A 13334-nucleotide genomic window follows, 5' to 3' on the forward strand; every position below is an offset into this window, starting at 1 on the left:
ACAAAGTGTCACTTCCCCCCAGTTTCAGGGGTGGTAGGACATTCCATGTGTCGTTTTTAAAGCCTGCAGTGTATGTGGATGCCACTCCTCCCCCCCTGTGATGGTCAATGGAGAACCGGAATACAAAATAGAAAAAATTTTGGATTCCCGGCGAGTACGTAGGTCTTTACAGTATCTGGTCCACTGGCGAGGTTATGGTCCAGAAGAGCGGTCCTGGGTACCACTCTCTCGCATGCATGCTGAAGAGCTCAGGATGGAGTTTCATAGAAGGCACCCTGATAGGCCATGTGGTGCGTGTTCGGAGCCCACGCCTAGAAGGGGGGGTACTGTAATATCCGAGGCAGCTGCGGCGAACAGCACCGCTGCCGCAGCTGCCTCCATGCGGCCATCCGTCCGTTCGGCGAGGACGGAACGTTCTCCCGTGCAGGGGGACGCCATAGCGCGCGGGCGCGCGCATAGACGAGAACCTTATGCGGGGAGAATGCCCGTCCAGCTGACCTGCTGGTCGGCTGATGTCAGAGGAGACCCACGGCGCCCAGGATTGGCTGATGAGAGGAGGGCGTGCCAGTGAGGTCTCCTCTGCTTCATAAGCAGCCGGGCTGCATTAATACTTTGTCTGTCATCGTGAATACTTGCGTGTTAGCGCGCAGACCTTAGATAGCTTCCCTGGTGTTGATGCTACGGATTTCACACCAAGTCAGGAATTACTCTAGTTATTGTTATTGTATAGACTAGATTCAGGGTGTTGATACCAAGGACGTCACACCCAGGCTAGGATATTTCTATTGTATTGAACTCTGGCTAGCACTCTGACTTTGTATCTGTCTTCTGATCCTGTACTTCTGCCCATCTGTCTACCTGTTGCTGAACCTCTGCCTGATTACCAATTACTCTCTTGCCTCACGATTCTATACCGATACGTACCTTCCAGTTGCTGAACCTCTGCCTGATTACTCTCTTGTCTCACGATTTTGTATATACTTACCTCTCTGTTGCCGAACCTTGCCTGCCTGACCACTCTACTCACCAGTGGGCCCTCGCCACTGGTGAGGTACTGCTTACACCAGCTCCTCTGGTGGAACAGTTTTGCTAAGCTGTTGTGCAGCCCCAATTACCTGCTCTAATAGGGCATCTGTCATTAAAGTTATTATATCTCCTTGGCTGCTGTTCAGTCTGGGTCACCCGCCCCTCGGCTGTCCTAGAGCCTGCAGTAGTATCTGAATCACCCGTTCCCCGGGAGATTCAGCCTCTTCGTTATTGTACTCTCCAGCCTGCTGGAACTAGTACGCTAGTGCACGGTTAGTGTACTGTTAGTACCTCACCAGCTCCTCTGGTGAGGTCTGGCCAAACTAATAAAGTTCAGTTGCACCCAAACACTTACACTTGTTAGGTGTCCAGAGGTTAGTCATAATTGTATTATTGGTGATTCTGCAGATCATTAATAATCAGGTATACGTCTGTATTGTTGGTGATACTGCAGATCACCAATAATCAGACACTCTCTGTGTGCAGACACCCATCATTACAACAACTTTTGAGAGCAGGGGGAGATAGAAAGGGTCAACAGTTCATGTATTTTCATTTAGGAACACTTAATAGCCACTGAGCAGAGACAACAAAACATTCATTCTACTTTGTAAATGTTTAAATATGAAATAAAACCATGGAATATAAAAAAAAAAGTCATTGGGAGTAGGAGGAAAAATACAATTGTTTAACTCATTAGTTTATGTTCACCTCAGGTTCACTTTAATCCATCTCTTAAGAGGCTTTCGATGAATATACCTGGGAACACCTGTACACATGCTGGGTTTTCACCTGACAGAGCTCAAGTCACTTACTGTTTAGCTGAGTTCTGGTGAAATCACAGAATACTGTATATTATTTTAGATTTTGAGGAGAATGCCCTATTTACCTTATGAGGGGAGTTAAACAGGTGAAACTTTTCATAGACTTTCAGAGTTTATACAACTGAATACACAAATTATTGTATCCTTGTTGAAGTCACTGCACTTTCAGAGTTCCCCTTGTGGAGCCGTGACCCCTGATTGTGGTAGGGGTGAATGAACTCAGATTAGTGACGTCACGCAGCGCTCTAGGGAGGTGTAAATGAATGGGCGCAGTCACCTCACTCAGGGACGCGCATCTCTTCCTTTCCTCCGGGTCGGGAGTGGAGCGCGCAGGCACACGTAGACGCGCATGAGTGACACGGAGCTGAAAGCAGGGCAAAGGCAACATTTCCCACATCCAGCCAGACGACAGGCAGCAGTAGCAGAGCAGTGTGTGCAGAGTGCTGCGACTGAAGAGGACACTCGGCTCACACAGCAGCTCTCTCCTTCTTCCTCCTCCTTCCTTCCTGCACACACTATGGCCAAAGATGCCGCCTGCCTGGGCATTAGCCACAGTACGCTGTCCCGCTTCCTGGACGGGGACTTCTGGGGGATGAAGAATGAGCTGCGAAGGCAGATCGCGGGGAACCCCATCTTCAAGCAGAGGTACCGCTAGCCGAGTCGGCTGCTGTGATTAGGTAGACTAGCAGAATGGGCCTTAGTGCTGCAGGCAGTGTGTGGGATGTGACAGTGCTGCTGTCGCCTGTCAGAGGCTGCGTGCATAGGGGAACTTTATTCCATCTGCCATATGCTGTGTGCAGGTGGATCTGTACTGCTGCTTGCTAATATATCATCTCAAAGAGATACCTGTAGCTGCTGCACATCCCCCCAGGACGTAACATAGCATTAGGGACGTCAAATAAACCAGTTTTTTGTATATTTTGCTGTCATTTTAAGATTCACTTACCCCACTGAGAAAGATTTACCCCTTGGATTCATTATTCTGACCATGTTAAAAGAGAACTCCAGGGTGTACTAAATGAAAGCTGACGTACTAAATGAAAGCAGCTAACTAGATCAGTTATCACAACTAATTTTCTTGTAATCTTTTCCACTTATGTGTTTGAATAGCAGGCTTTTTGGCTAGTAGGAGTTTAAAGTGAAAAATGCAATGTTGTAAATGCTACCTAAATGCCTTCATAATAGCAGTAGAGCTGTTTTTTTTCCTCCACAACAATTGGAATTTATGTTGGGTAAACTGGAACTTTGTACATAACAAATCAAATTCTGAAAACTTATGATTGATGAATCTGCTTTCATTTACTTTACTTTATCAGTCTCTTACATCAGTGTGAAGACGTTTTTCTCCACTCTTCCTTACAATATTAATTCAATTTATTAAAGGGGACCTTAACTGAAAGAAAAACAAAAAAAGTTTCACTTACCTGGGGCTTCCCCCAGCCCCCTGCTGATGTCCTGTGCCCGCGCCGTCCCAAAGTGCTCCTCCTGTTCCCCGCAGGCAGCTAGTTTTGATCTCGGCAGTGTGCCTGGCCACGCGCCTACTCGATCATGCTCCCGCCACCATGGCTGACCTTTTTTATCTTTCAGTTAAGGTTCCCTTTAAAACAATCCTGAATTTTGTATTTTTTTTTTTTTAAAGGACAACCGAGGTGACATGTGACATGATGAGATAGACATGTGTATGCCAAGCGCACAAATAATTAGGCCGTGCTTCTTTTTTCCTTTCTTTGCCTGAAAGAGTTAAACATTAAGTGCTTGATTCACTAGGGCTCGTTTCCACTATTGCGGTGCGGAATCGCCTGGATTCCACCGCTGACGAAATCGCATGCGGATGCGATTCCGCGTGCGTTTTTTGCCGCAATTTCGCATGCGATTTCGCATAGGTAAGGGTATATGCGAATTTAACCATGTCACTGCCTGTGTGGATTTACATTGGTACCTATGCGAATTGGCGGCAAAAAAAACGCATGGGGAAAACGCAAGCGATTTCCCTATTAAATACATTGCCTGCGATTCGCCTGCATTTCACACGCAGGCGAATTCTGCGGGGTCTACGTGCAGAAAAATCCTGCACAGAAAAACGCAAATGATAACTGACAAGTGGAAACAGTCCCATCCACTTGTATTGCCTATGCGAATCTGCATGCGTTGTCTGCATGCGGATTCGCGCTAGTGGAAACGGGCCCTTACCTGCGCTAAGTGTTAGCGCCTGAGTGAAAAGCCACTTAGTGCCCCAAAAGTAGCTTTGCGCGCACTAACAGCCGCGCAAAGCAACATCACGTGCTGTGCGGTGCGCCGGTAATAGTGCGCGGTGCGCCGATAACGTTCACCCGCTGCCCTGTAAACGTTGCACCCGGTGTGCTGAAAACGACTTATCGGGTACCGCCTGAAGCAGCGCATTGATGCATCATTCAGGGGCACCCAATGCGCCGGATTCTGCGCACCGGATGCGGCATTTACAGGGCAGCGGGTGCAACGTTATCGTCGCACTATTTCCGGCGCACCACACTGCGCGTGCTGTGCGCGATGTGTGGGCGCGAACCACCTAACTCCGTTGTTTGCGCCCACTAGCTCTTAAGGCTCACTAACCGGCATAGCGCCGGTTAGTGAATCAAGCTCTAAGTATGCAAGTGACAGTTTCTGTCCTGGTCGGGACCGGGTCAGACTGGATCAGACTATAGCAGAACCCTCACTGATAAGTAATTACAGCCATACAACACTTCCCTGTCAGTAAATGCATTCTGAGAGCAAGAAAGAGATAAAAAGGGTCAATAATTAATAGATGTGAGTCCTAGCATACTTCAGTGAAGGTGTCATTGAGCAGAGACAGTGAAACAGTAAAAACCTAAAAACTAGATTTAAAGAGTACCCGAGGCGGGGTTCTTACAACGCAATCCCCATACAGAGGCTGGGTCTGCTTATAGAGCCCAGCCTCTGTTGCTATTTAGCTTCCTCCAAAGCCCCCCCCTGCGCGCTGTGAGACCCCATAAATCACAGCCGCGCTGTCGACACGCAGCGTGACGCAGCGGGCTGTGTATATCTCTCTAATGTCAGTCTCCGCTCTCCCCCGCCTCCTGAATCGCTCCAGTCCCCGCCCACGTCCCTTCCCTTGCCGCTAATTAGAGGGAAGGGACGCGGGCGGGAACCGGAGCGATTCAGGAGGCGAGGGAGAGCGGAGACTGACATTAGAGAGGTAAACACAGCCGCACTGCGCGGCTGTGATTTATGGGGTCTCACAGAGCGCAAGGGGAGCTTTGGAGGAAGCTAAATAGCAACAGAGGCTGGGCTCTATAGGCAGACCCAGCCTCTGTATGGGGATTGCGTTGTAAGAACCCCACCTCGGGTTCTCTTTAAATATAAAATAAAACCGTGAGATATCTAAAAAAAGTCATTTTTAGGAGAAGGAGGATAGATACAATTGTTTTTCTCATCAGATTATTTTCACCTCGGATGTCCTTTAAGTGTGAAGCCTCTGGATTGTTCAGATAGTGCCTATATCTTAGTACATTGCACCATTCCAGTGCTGGGTCCCTCTAAACGTATTTGACCCAGCGTGTTAAATATGTTTCTTCAGTGTGCGATCGTGGCTGTAGATGAGCATGGCTGTAAATAAACATGCGTGAGTACGGTCCGCACAGGCCCTGTAGAGCAAAGGCGTTAATGCACTGCTTTTTTTCTCCCTGTACAAGCGCTCCGTTCTACTAGGCCTACGAGGACAACGGTATGGTGGAAGAAGTTACAGCAAGGGTCTGTATTACCCAGAGTCTTCCCATTGCCGAAGTTAGGCTTGGTTCACACATAAATCTGTACATTTCCAGTCCAGTCTAGTACTGTCCTGTTAGATGCATCAGTATTCTATCAGTTTTACCTGACTGGACCAGAAATGTACATCTTCTGTGAACACACCCATAGAATCGCATGCAAAGCTGACAGGACTGGACCAGACCGGAAATATACACATTTTATGTGTGAACATAGCCTAAGGCTTAGTTCACTCATAAAAAGGCTGTCCTGTCAGTTTTTGACAGTCGGCATCAGTTTTGCATGTGTTTCTATAACTGTGTTCACACAGAAAAGGTGTACATTTCTGGTCCGGCCAGGTAAAACGGATACAAAACTGATGCAAAACTGACAGGTCAGGACAGTACTGGACTGACAATGTGCAGATTTATGTGGGATACAGGCCTTAGAATCTTTTTCTTTTCCTTTCTTTCTTTCTTTCTTTCTTTCTTTCTTTCTTTCTTTCTTTCTTTCTTTCTTTCTTTCTTTCTTTCTTTCTTTCTTTCTTTCTTTCTTTCTTTTTTTTCTTTCTTTCTTTCTTTCTTTCTTTCTTTCTTTCTTTCTTTCTTTCTTTCTTTCTTTCTTTCTTTTTTTTAACTAGTAGTCAGGATTTCTTTAAATGGAACCTGAGGTGAGAGTGGTATGGAGGTTGCCATATTTAATTCCTTTTAACCACTTAAGGACCACAGTCTTTTCGCCCCTTAAAGGGAACCTTAACTGGCGTGGAAAAAATAATTCACTTACCTGGGGGCTTTCCCAAGCCTCCTGCAGCCGTCCTGTGCCCGCGCCGGTCCTTCGGTGCCCTCCGGTCTCCCTCCGCCGCTAAGTTTCGTTTTCAGACGACTGCCAGTCGTCCTCGGGCAAAGCGTCATCTTCTTCCGGATTCCCCGTCGTAAAGAGCCGTAAAGCGCGTCCGCATGACGCGTTTGGCGTCATGCGGACGCCCTTTACGGCTCATTACGACGGGGAATCCGGAAGAGGATGACGCTTTGCCCGAGGACGACTGGCAGTCGTCCGAAAACGAAACTTAGCGGCGGAGGGAGACCGGAGGGCACCGAAGGACCGGCGCGGGCACAGGACGGCTGCAGGAGGCTTGGGAAAGCCCCCAGGTAAGTGAATTATTTTTTCCATGCCAGTTAAGGTTCCCTTTAAGGACCAGAGCCTTTTTCTCCATTCAGACCACTGCAGCTTTCACGGTTTATTGCTTGGTCATACAACCTACCACCTAAAGGAATTTTACCTTTTTTTCTTGTCACTAATACAGCTTTCTTTTGCTGTTTTTATTATATTCATCAAAAAAGACATGAATTTTGGCAAACAAATGACTTTTTTAACTTGCTGTGCTGACATTTTTCAAATAAAGTAAAATTTCCTATACATTTGAGCGCGAAAGTTATTCTGCTACATGTCTTTGATAAAAAAAAAACCATTCAGTGTATATTTATTGGATTGGGTAAAAGTTATAGCGTTTACAAACTATGGTGCCAAAAGTGAATTTTCCCATTTTCAAGCATCTCTGACTTTTCTGCGCACCTGTCAGGTTTCATGAGGGGCTAAAATTCCAGGATAGTATAAATACCCCCCAAATGACCCCATTTTGGAAAGAAGACATCCCAAAGTATTCAGTGAGAGGCATAGTGAGTTCATAGAAGATTTTATTTTTTGTCACAAGTTAGCGGAAAATGACACTTTGTGACAAAAAAAAAAAAAAAGTTTCCATTTCTTCTAACTTGCGACAAAAAAAAATGAAATCTACCACAGACTCACTATGCTCCTTTCTGAATACCTTGAAGTGTCTACTTTCCAAAATGGGGTCATTTGTGGGGTGTGTTCACTGTCCTGGCATTTTGGGGGGTGCCTAATTGTAAGCACCCCTGTAAAGCCTAAAGATGCTCATTGGACTTTGGGCCCCTTAGCGCAGTTAGGCTGCAAAAAAGTGCCACACATGTGGTATTGCCGTACTCAGGAGAAGTAGTATAATGTGTTTTGGGGTGTATTTTTACACATACCCATGCTGGGTGGGAGAAATATCTCCGTAAATGACAATTGTTTTATTTTTTTTACACACAATTGTCTATTTATAGAGATATTTCTCCCACTCAGCATGGGTATGTGTAAAAATACACCCCAAAACACATTATACTACTTCTCCTGAGTACGGCGATACCACATGTGTGGCACTTTTTTGCACCCTAACTGCGCTAAGGGGCCCAAAGTTCAATGAGTACCTTTAGGATTTCACAGGTCATTTTGAGAAATTTCGTTTCAAGACTACTCCTCACGGTTTAGGGCCCCTAAAATGCCAGGACAGTATAGGAACCCCACAAATTACCCCATTTTAGAAAGAAGACACCCCAAGGTATTCCGTTAGGAGGATGGTGAGTTCATAGAAGATTTTTTTTTTTTGTCACAAGTTAGCGGAAATTGATTTTAATTGTTTTTTTTCACAAAGTGTCATTTTCCGCTAACTTGTGACAAAAAATAAAATCTTCTATGAACTCACCATACTCCTAACGGAATACCTTGGGGTGTCTTCTTTCTAAAATGGGGTCATTTGTGGGGTTCCTATACTGCCCTGGCATTTTAGGGGCCCTAAACCGTGAGGAGTAGTCTTAAAACCAAATGTCGCAAAATGACCTGTGAAATCTTAAAGGTACTCATTGGATTTTGGGCCCCTTAGCGCACTTAGGGTGCAAAAAAGTGTCACACATGTGGTACCGCCGTACTCAGGAGAAGTAGTATAATGTGTTTTGGGGTGTATTTTTACACATACCCATGCTCGGTGGGAGAAATATCTCTGTAAATGACAATTGTTTGATTTTTTTTACACACAATTGTCCATTTACAGAGAGATTTCTCCCACCCAGCAGGGGTATGTGTAAAAATACACCCCAAAACACATTATACTACTTCTCCTGAGTACGGCGATACCACATGTGTGGCACTTTTTTGCAACCTAGGTGCGCTAAGGGGCCTAACGTCCTATTCACAGGTCATTTTGAGGCATTTGGATTCTAGACTACTGCTCACGGTTTAGGGCCCCTAAAATGCCAGGGCAGTATAGGAACCCCACAAGTGACCCCATTTTAGAAAGAAGACACCCCAAGGTATTCTGTTAGGAGTATGGTGAGTTCATAGAAGATTTTTTTTTTGTCACAAGTTAGCGGAAAATGACACTTTGTGAAAAAAAAAACAATACATATCAATTTCCGCTAACTTGTGACAAAAAATAAAATCTTCTATGAACTCATCATACACCTAACAGAATACCTTGGGGTGTCTTCTTTCTAAAATGGGGTCACTTGTGGGGTTCCTACACTGCCCTGGCATTTTAGGGGCCCTAAACCGTGAGGAGTAGTCTTGAACCCAAATGTCTCAAAATGACCTGTGAAATCCTAAAGGTACTCATTGGACTTTGGGCCTCTTAGCACAGTTAGGCTGCAAAAAAGTGTCACACATGTGGTATCGCCGTACTCAGAAGAAGTAGTATAATGTGTTTTGTGGTGTATTTTTACATATAACCATGCTGGGTGGAAGAAATATCTCTGTAAATGACACATTTTTGATTTTTTTTTACACACAATTGTCCATTTACAGAGAGATTTCTCCCACCCAGCATGGGTATGTGTAAAAATACACCACAAAACACATTATACTACTTCTCCTGAGTATGGCGATACCACATGTGTGACACTTTTTTGCAGCCTAGGTGCGCTAAGGGGCCCAACGTCCTATTCACAGGTCATTTTGAAGGCATTTGTTTTCTAGACTACTCCTCACGGTTTGGGGCCCCTAAAATGCCAGGGCAGTATAGGAACCCCACAAGTGACTCCATTTTAGAAAGAAGACACCCCAAGGTATTCCGTTAGGGGTATGGTGAGTTCATAGAAGATTTTATTTTTTGTCACAAGTTAGTGAAAAATGACACTTTGTGAAAAAAACAATAAAAATCCAATTTCCGCTAACTTTTGACAAAAAATAAAATCTTCTATGAACTCATCATACACCTAACAGAATACCTTGGGGTGTCTTCTTTCTAAAATGGGGTCACTTGTGGGGTTTCCTATACTGCCCTGGCATTTTACGGGCCCAAAACTGTGAGTAGTCTGGAAACCAAATTTCTCAAAATGACTGTTCAGGGGTATAAGCATCTGCAAATTTTGATGACAGGTGGTCTATGAGGGGGAAAATTTTGTGGAACCGGTCATAAGCAGGGTGGCCTCTTAGATGACAGGATGTTTTGGGCCTGATCTGATGGATAGGAGTGCTAGGGGGGTGACAGGAGGTGATTGATGGGTGTCTCAGGGGGCGGTTAGAGGGGAAAATAGATGCAATCAATGCACTGGGGAGGTGATCGGAAGGGGGTCTGAGGGGGATCTGAGGGTTTGGCCGAGTGATCAGGAGCCCACACGGGGCAAATTAGGGCCTGATCTGATGGGTAGGTGTGCTAGGGGGTGACAGGAGGTGATTGATGGGTGTCTCAAGGTGTGATTAGAGGGGGGAAATAGATGCAAGCAATGCACTAGCGAGGTGATCAGGGCTGGGGTCTGAGGGCGTTCTGAGGTGTGGGCGGGTGATTGGGTGCCCGCAAGGGGCAGATTAGGGTCTAATCTGATGGGTAACAGTGACAGGTGGTGATAGGGGGTGATTGATGGGTAATTAGTGGGTGTTTAGAGGAGAGAAGAGATGTAAACACTGCACTTGGGAGGTGATCGGATGTCGGATCTGCGGGCGATCTATTGGTGTGGGTGGGTGATCAGATTGCCCGCAAGGGGCAGGTTAGGGGCTGATTGATGGGTGGCAGTGACAGGGGGTGATTGATGGGTGGCAGTGACAGGGGGTGATTGATAGGTGATTGACAGGTGATCAGTGGGTTATTACAGGGAATAACAGATGTAAATATTGCACTGGCGAATTGATAAGGGGGGGTCTGAGGGCAATCTGAGCGTGTGGGCGGGTGATTGGGTGCCCGCAAGGGGCAGATTAGGGTCTAATCTGATGGGTAACAGTGACAGGTGGTGATAGGGGGTGATTGATGGGTAATTAGTGGGTGTTTAGAGGAGAGAAGAGATGTAAACACTGCACTTGGGAGGTGATCTGATGTCGGATCTGCGGGCGATCTATTGGTGTGGGTGGGTGATCAGATTGCCCGCAAGGGGCAGGTTAGGAGCTGATTGATGGGTGGCAGTGACAGGGGGTGATTGATGGGTGGCAGTGACAGGGGGTGATTGATAGGTGATTGACAGGTGATCAGTGGGTTATTACAGGGAATAACAGATGTAAATATTGCACTGGCGAATTGATAAGGGGGGGTCTGAGGGCAATCTGAGCGTGTGGGCGGGTGATTGGGTGCCCGCAAGGGGCAGATTAGGGTCTAATCTGATGGGTAACAGTGACAGGTGGTGATAGGGGGTGATTGATGGGTGATTGATGGGTAATTAGTGGGTGTTTAGAGGAGAGAAGAGATGTAAACACTGCACTTGGGAGGTGATCTGATGTCGGATCTGCGGGCGATCTATTGGTGTGGGTGGGTGATCAGATTGCCCGCAAGGGGCAGGTTAGGGGCTGATTGATGGGTAGCAGTGACAGGGGGTGATTGACGGGTGATTGACGGGTGATTGACAGGTGATTGACAGGTGATCAGGGGGGATAGATGCATACAGTACACGGGGGGGGGGGGGTCTGGGGGGGGGGGGGGGTCTGGGGAGAATCTGAGGGGTGGGGGGGTGATCAGGAGGGAGTAGGGGGCAGATTAGGGACTAAAAAAAAAATAGCGTTGACAGATAGTGACAGGGAGTGATTGATGGGTGATTAGGGGGGTGACTGGGTGCAAACAGTGGTCTGGGGGGTGGGCAGGGGGGGGTCTGAGGGGTGCTGTGGGCGATCAGGGGGCAGGGGGGGGAAATCAGTGTGCTTGGGTGCAGACTAGGGTGGCTGCAGCCTGCCCTGGTGGTCCCTCGGACACTGGGACCACCAGGGCAGGAGGCAGCCAGTATAATAGGCTTTGTATACATTACAAAGCCTATTATACATGCGTGTAGCGGCGATCCGGGTGCTAGTAACCCGCCGGCGCTTCCGAACGGCCGGCGGGTTACAGCGAACGGTGGGCGGAGCCAGTCCCCGGCGGCTGATCGCGTCACAAATGACGCGATCGCCGCATAGCCACTCCCGCAGCCGCCCCCGCCGATGGGCGTATTGCGGTCGTTTGGGCCCGGACTTTGCCGCCGCCCATCGGCTGGGGGCGGTCCTCAAGTGGTTAAACAATGCCAGTTGCCTGGCTGTCCCACTGATACTTTGTCTTTAATACTTTGAGCCACAGACCCTGAACAAGCATGTCGATCAGGCGCTCTGATTCAAGTCTGACTGGATTAGCCAGATGTTTGTTTCAGGGTTATGACTTGGACACTACTGATACCAGAAGGTCAACAGCACTACGAGGCAACTGGTATTGTTTAAAAGGTGAGAAATATGGCAGCCTCCATATCACTCTCACATAACTTTAAGGCCACTTTCACACCAAGACGTTGCGTTTTAGGGGACGTTATGGTCGCATAACGTGCCCCTAACGCAACGCCTGGTGCTCTTGGATGTGGACGTCAGAGTGAGCCCCGTTGTGCAGCTCACTCTGGCGTCCGTGATGCCGTGATGCGTACTCTTGGACGCATGCGGCATCACGTGGTCTCGCCGGCCATTTGCCGCACAGAGCGGCCGCTCCAGGAAGTAAACACTGCACGTCACACCGTCCAGTGAATATTAATTAGCCATGTGCCTGGCCGCTCTCCCCTCCTCCTCCAACATTACTGCGCATGTGCAAGCAGTCTAACGCGGCTTAGCCGCCTGTAACGTACTGCTTGCAGTACTTTATCTCGACTTGCAGCATTACAATGTAACGCAACGTGGGCACTATGAACAGCCCATTGATTTTTCATTACTGTGCGGTGGGCTGCGTTACAGGCTGCACTAATGTGCGCCCGTAACGTCTCACTGTGAAAGCAGCCTAAAGTTTGCAGACATTCACTCATGCACCTCTTTTCTACTGATCTACTGAGTGCCAGTGTTCTCTCTAATGGCAGTGTGTGGCTTTAAGGATTCGGATGTGAAGTTCCCCCCCCCCCCCCCCCCCCCCCCAAAAAAAAAATTGCTAATGGAATTCAGTGGAAATGAAGCCTGAAAGCAATCCTGAGGTGGCTAAAAAAGCTAGATACTTTTCTGAGAAGTCTGAAGTCTCTTGATATTCCGGAGACTTCTCACATCCTCTTCAACCCCATTGCGGCAGGCAGGGACCCTCTTTTAGTTTAGGGCCACACTCCCTTTGTGCATGAGCGGCTTTGGCTTACTGCGCAGGTGGGGCAGTATCACACGGGGCAGTACGATGCGCTCATACATGGCGGGGAGCATGGCCACAATCACATATCTAACAAGTTATTAACGGATATGTTCAGCAGGTCCGTGTGTGGCAGTGGTGGGGTTGAGGGGACACTGGAAGCCTCTGGACTTTTCAGAAGCTTCCCTCTACCTATGTACAGTACATATATATCTACGGTATCTTTCTATTTTCTTGCCACCTCTGGTTCACTGCCACAGCATTTTGATCAGGTGGAGGTTTGGACTTTGACCAGATCTCTTAAGATCCTGGAAGAGCATTTTAGTCAGGTTGAGTTCTGGACTTTGATTAGTCCTTTACAGCACCTTGATTCTCTTCTC

General features: G+C 47.5%; 1 protein-coding gene across 1 annotated transcript in view; it reads left to right on the forward strand.

Annotated features, from left to right (window-relative positions):
• Positions 1–2169: 2169 nt before the first annotated feature.
• ACOXL (acyl-CoA oxidase like) overlaps positions 2170–13334 on the forward strand; it is a 486411-nt gene continuing 475246 nt past the window's right edge. The window contains exon 1 of the mRNA XM_068232279.1: positions 2170–2495. Coding sequence (XP_068088380.1) covers positions 2200–2495 — 296 coding nt within the window. The 5' untranslated portion in view covers positions 2170–2199. The remainder of the gene's footprint in view (positions 2496–13334) is intronic.

This window comes from Hyperolius riggenbachi, chromosome 4 (assembly GCF_040937935.1).
Source record: "Hyperolius riggenbachi isolate aHypRig1 chromosome 4, aHypRig1.pri, whole genome shotgun sequence".
Classification (NCBI taxonomy): Eukaryota; Metazoa; Chordata; class Amphibia; order Anura; family Hyperoliidae; genus Hyperolius; species Hyperolius riggenbachi.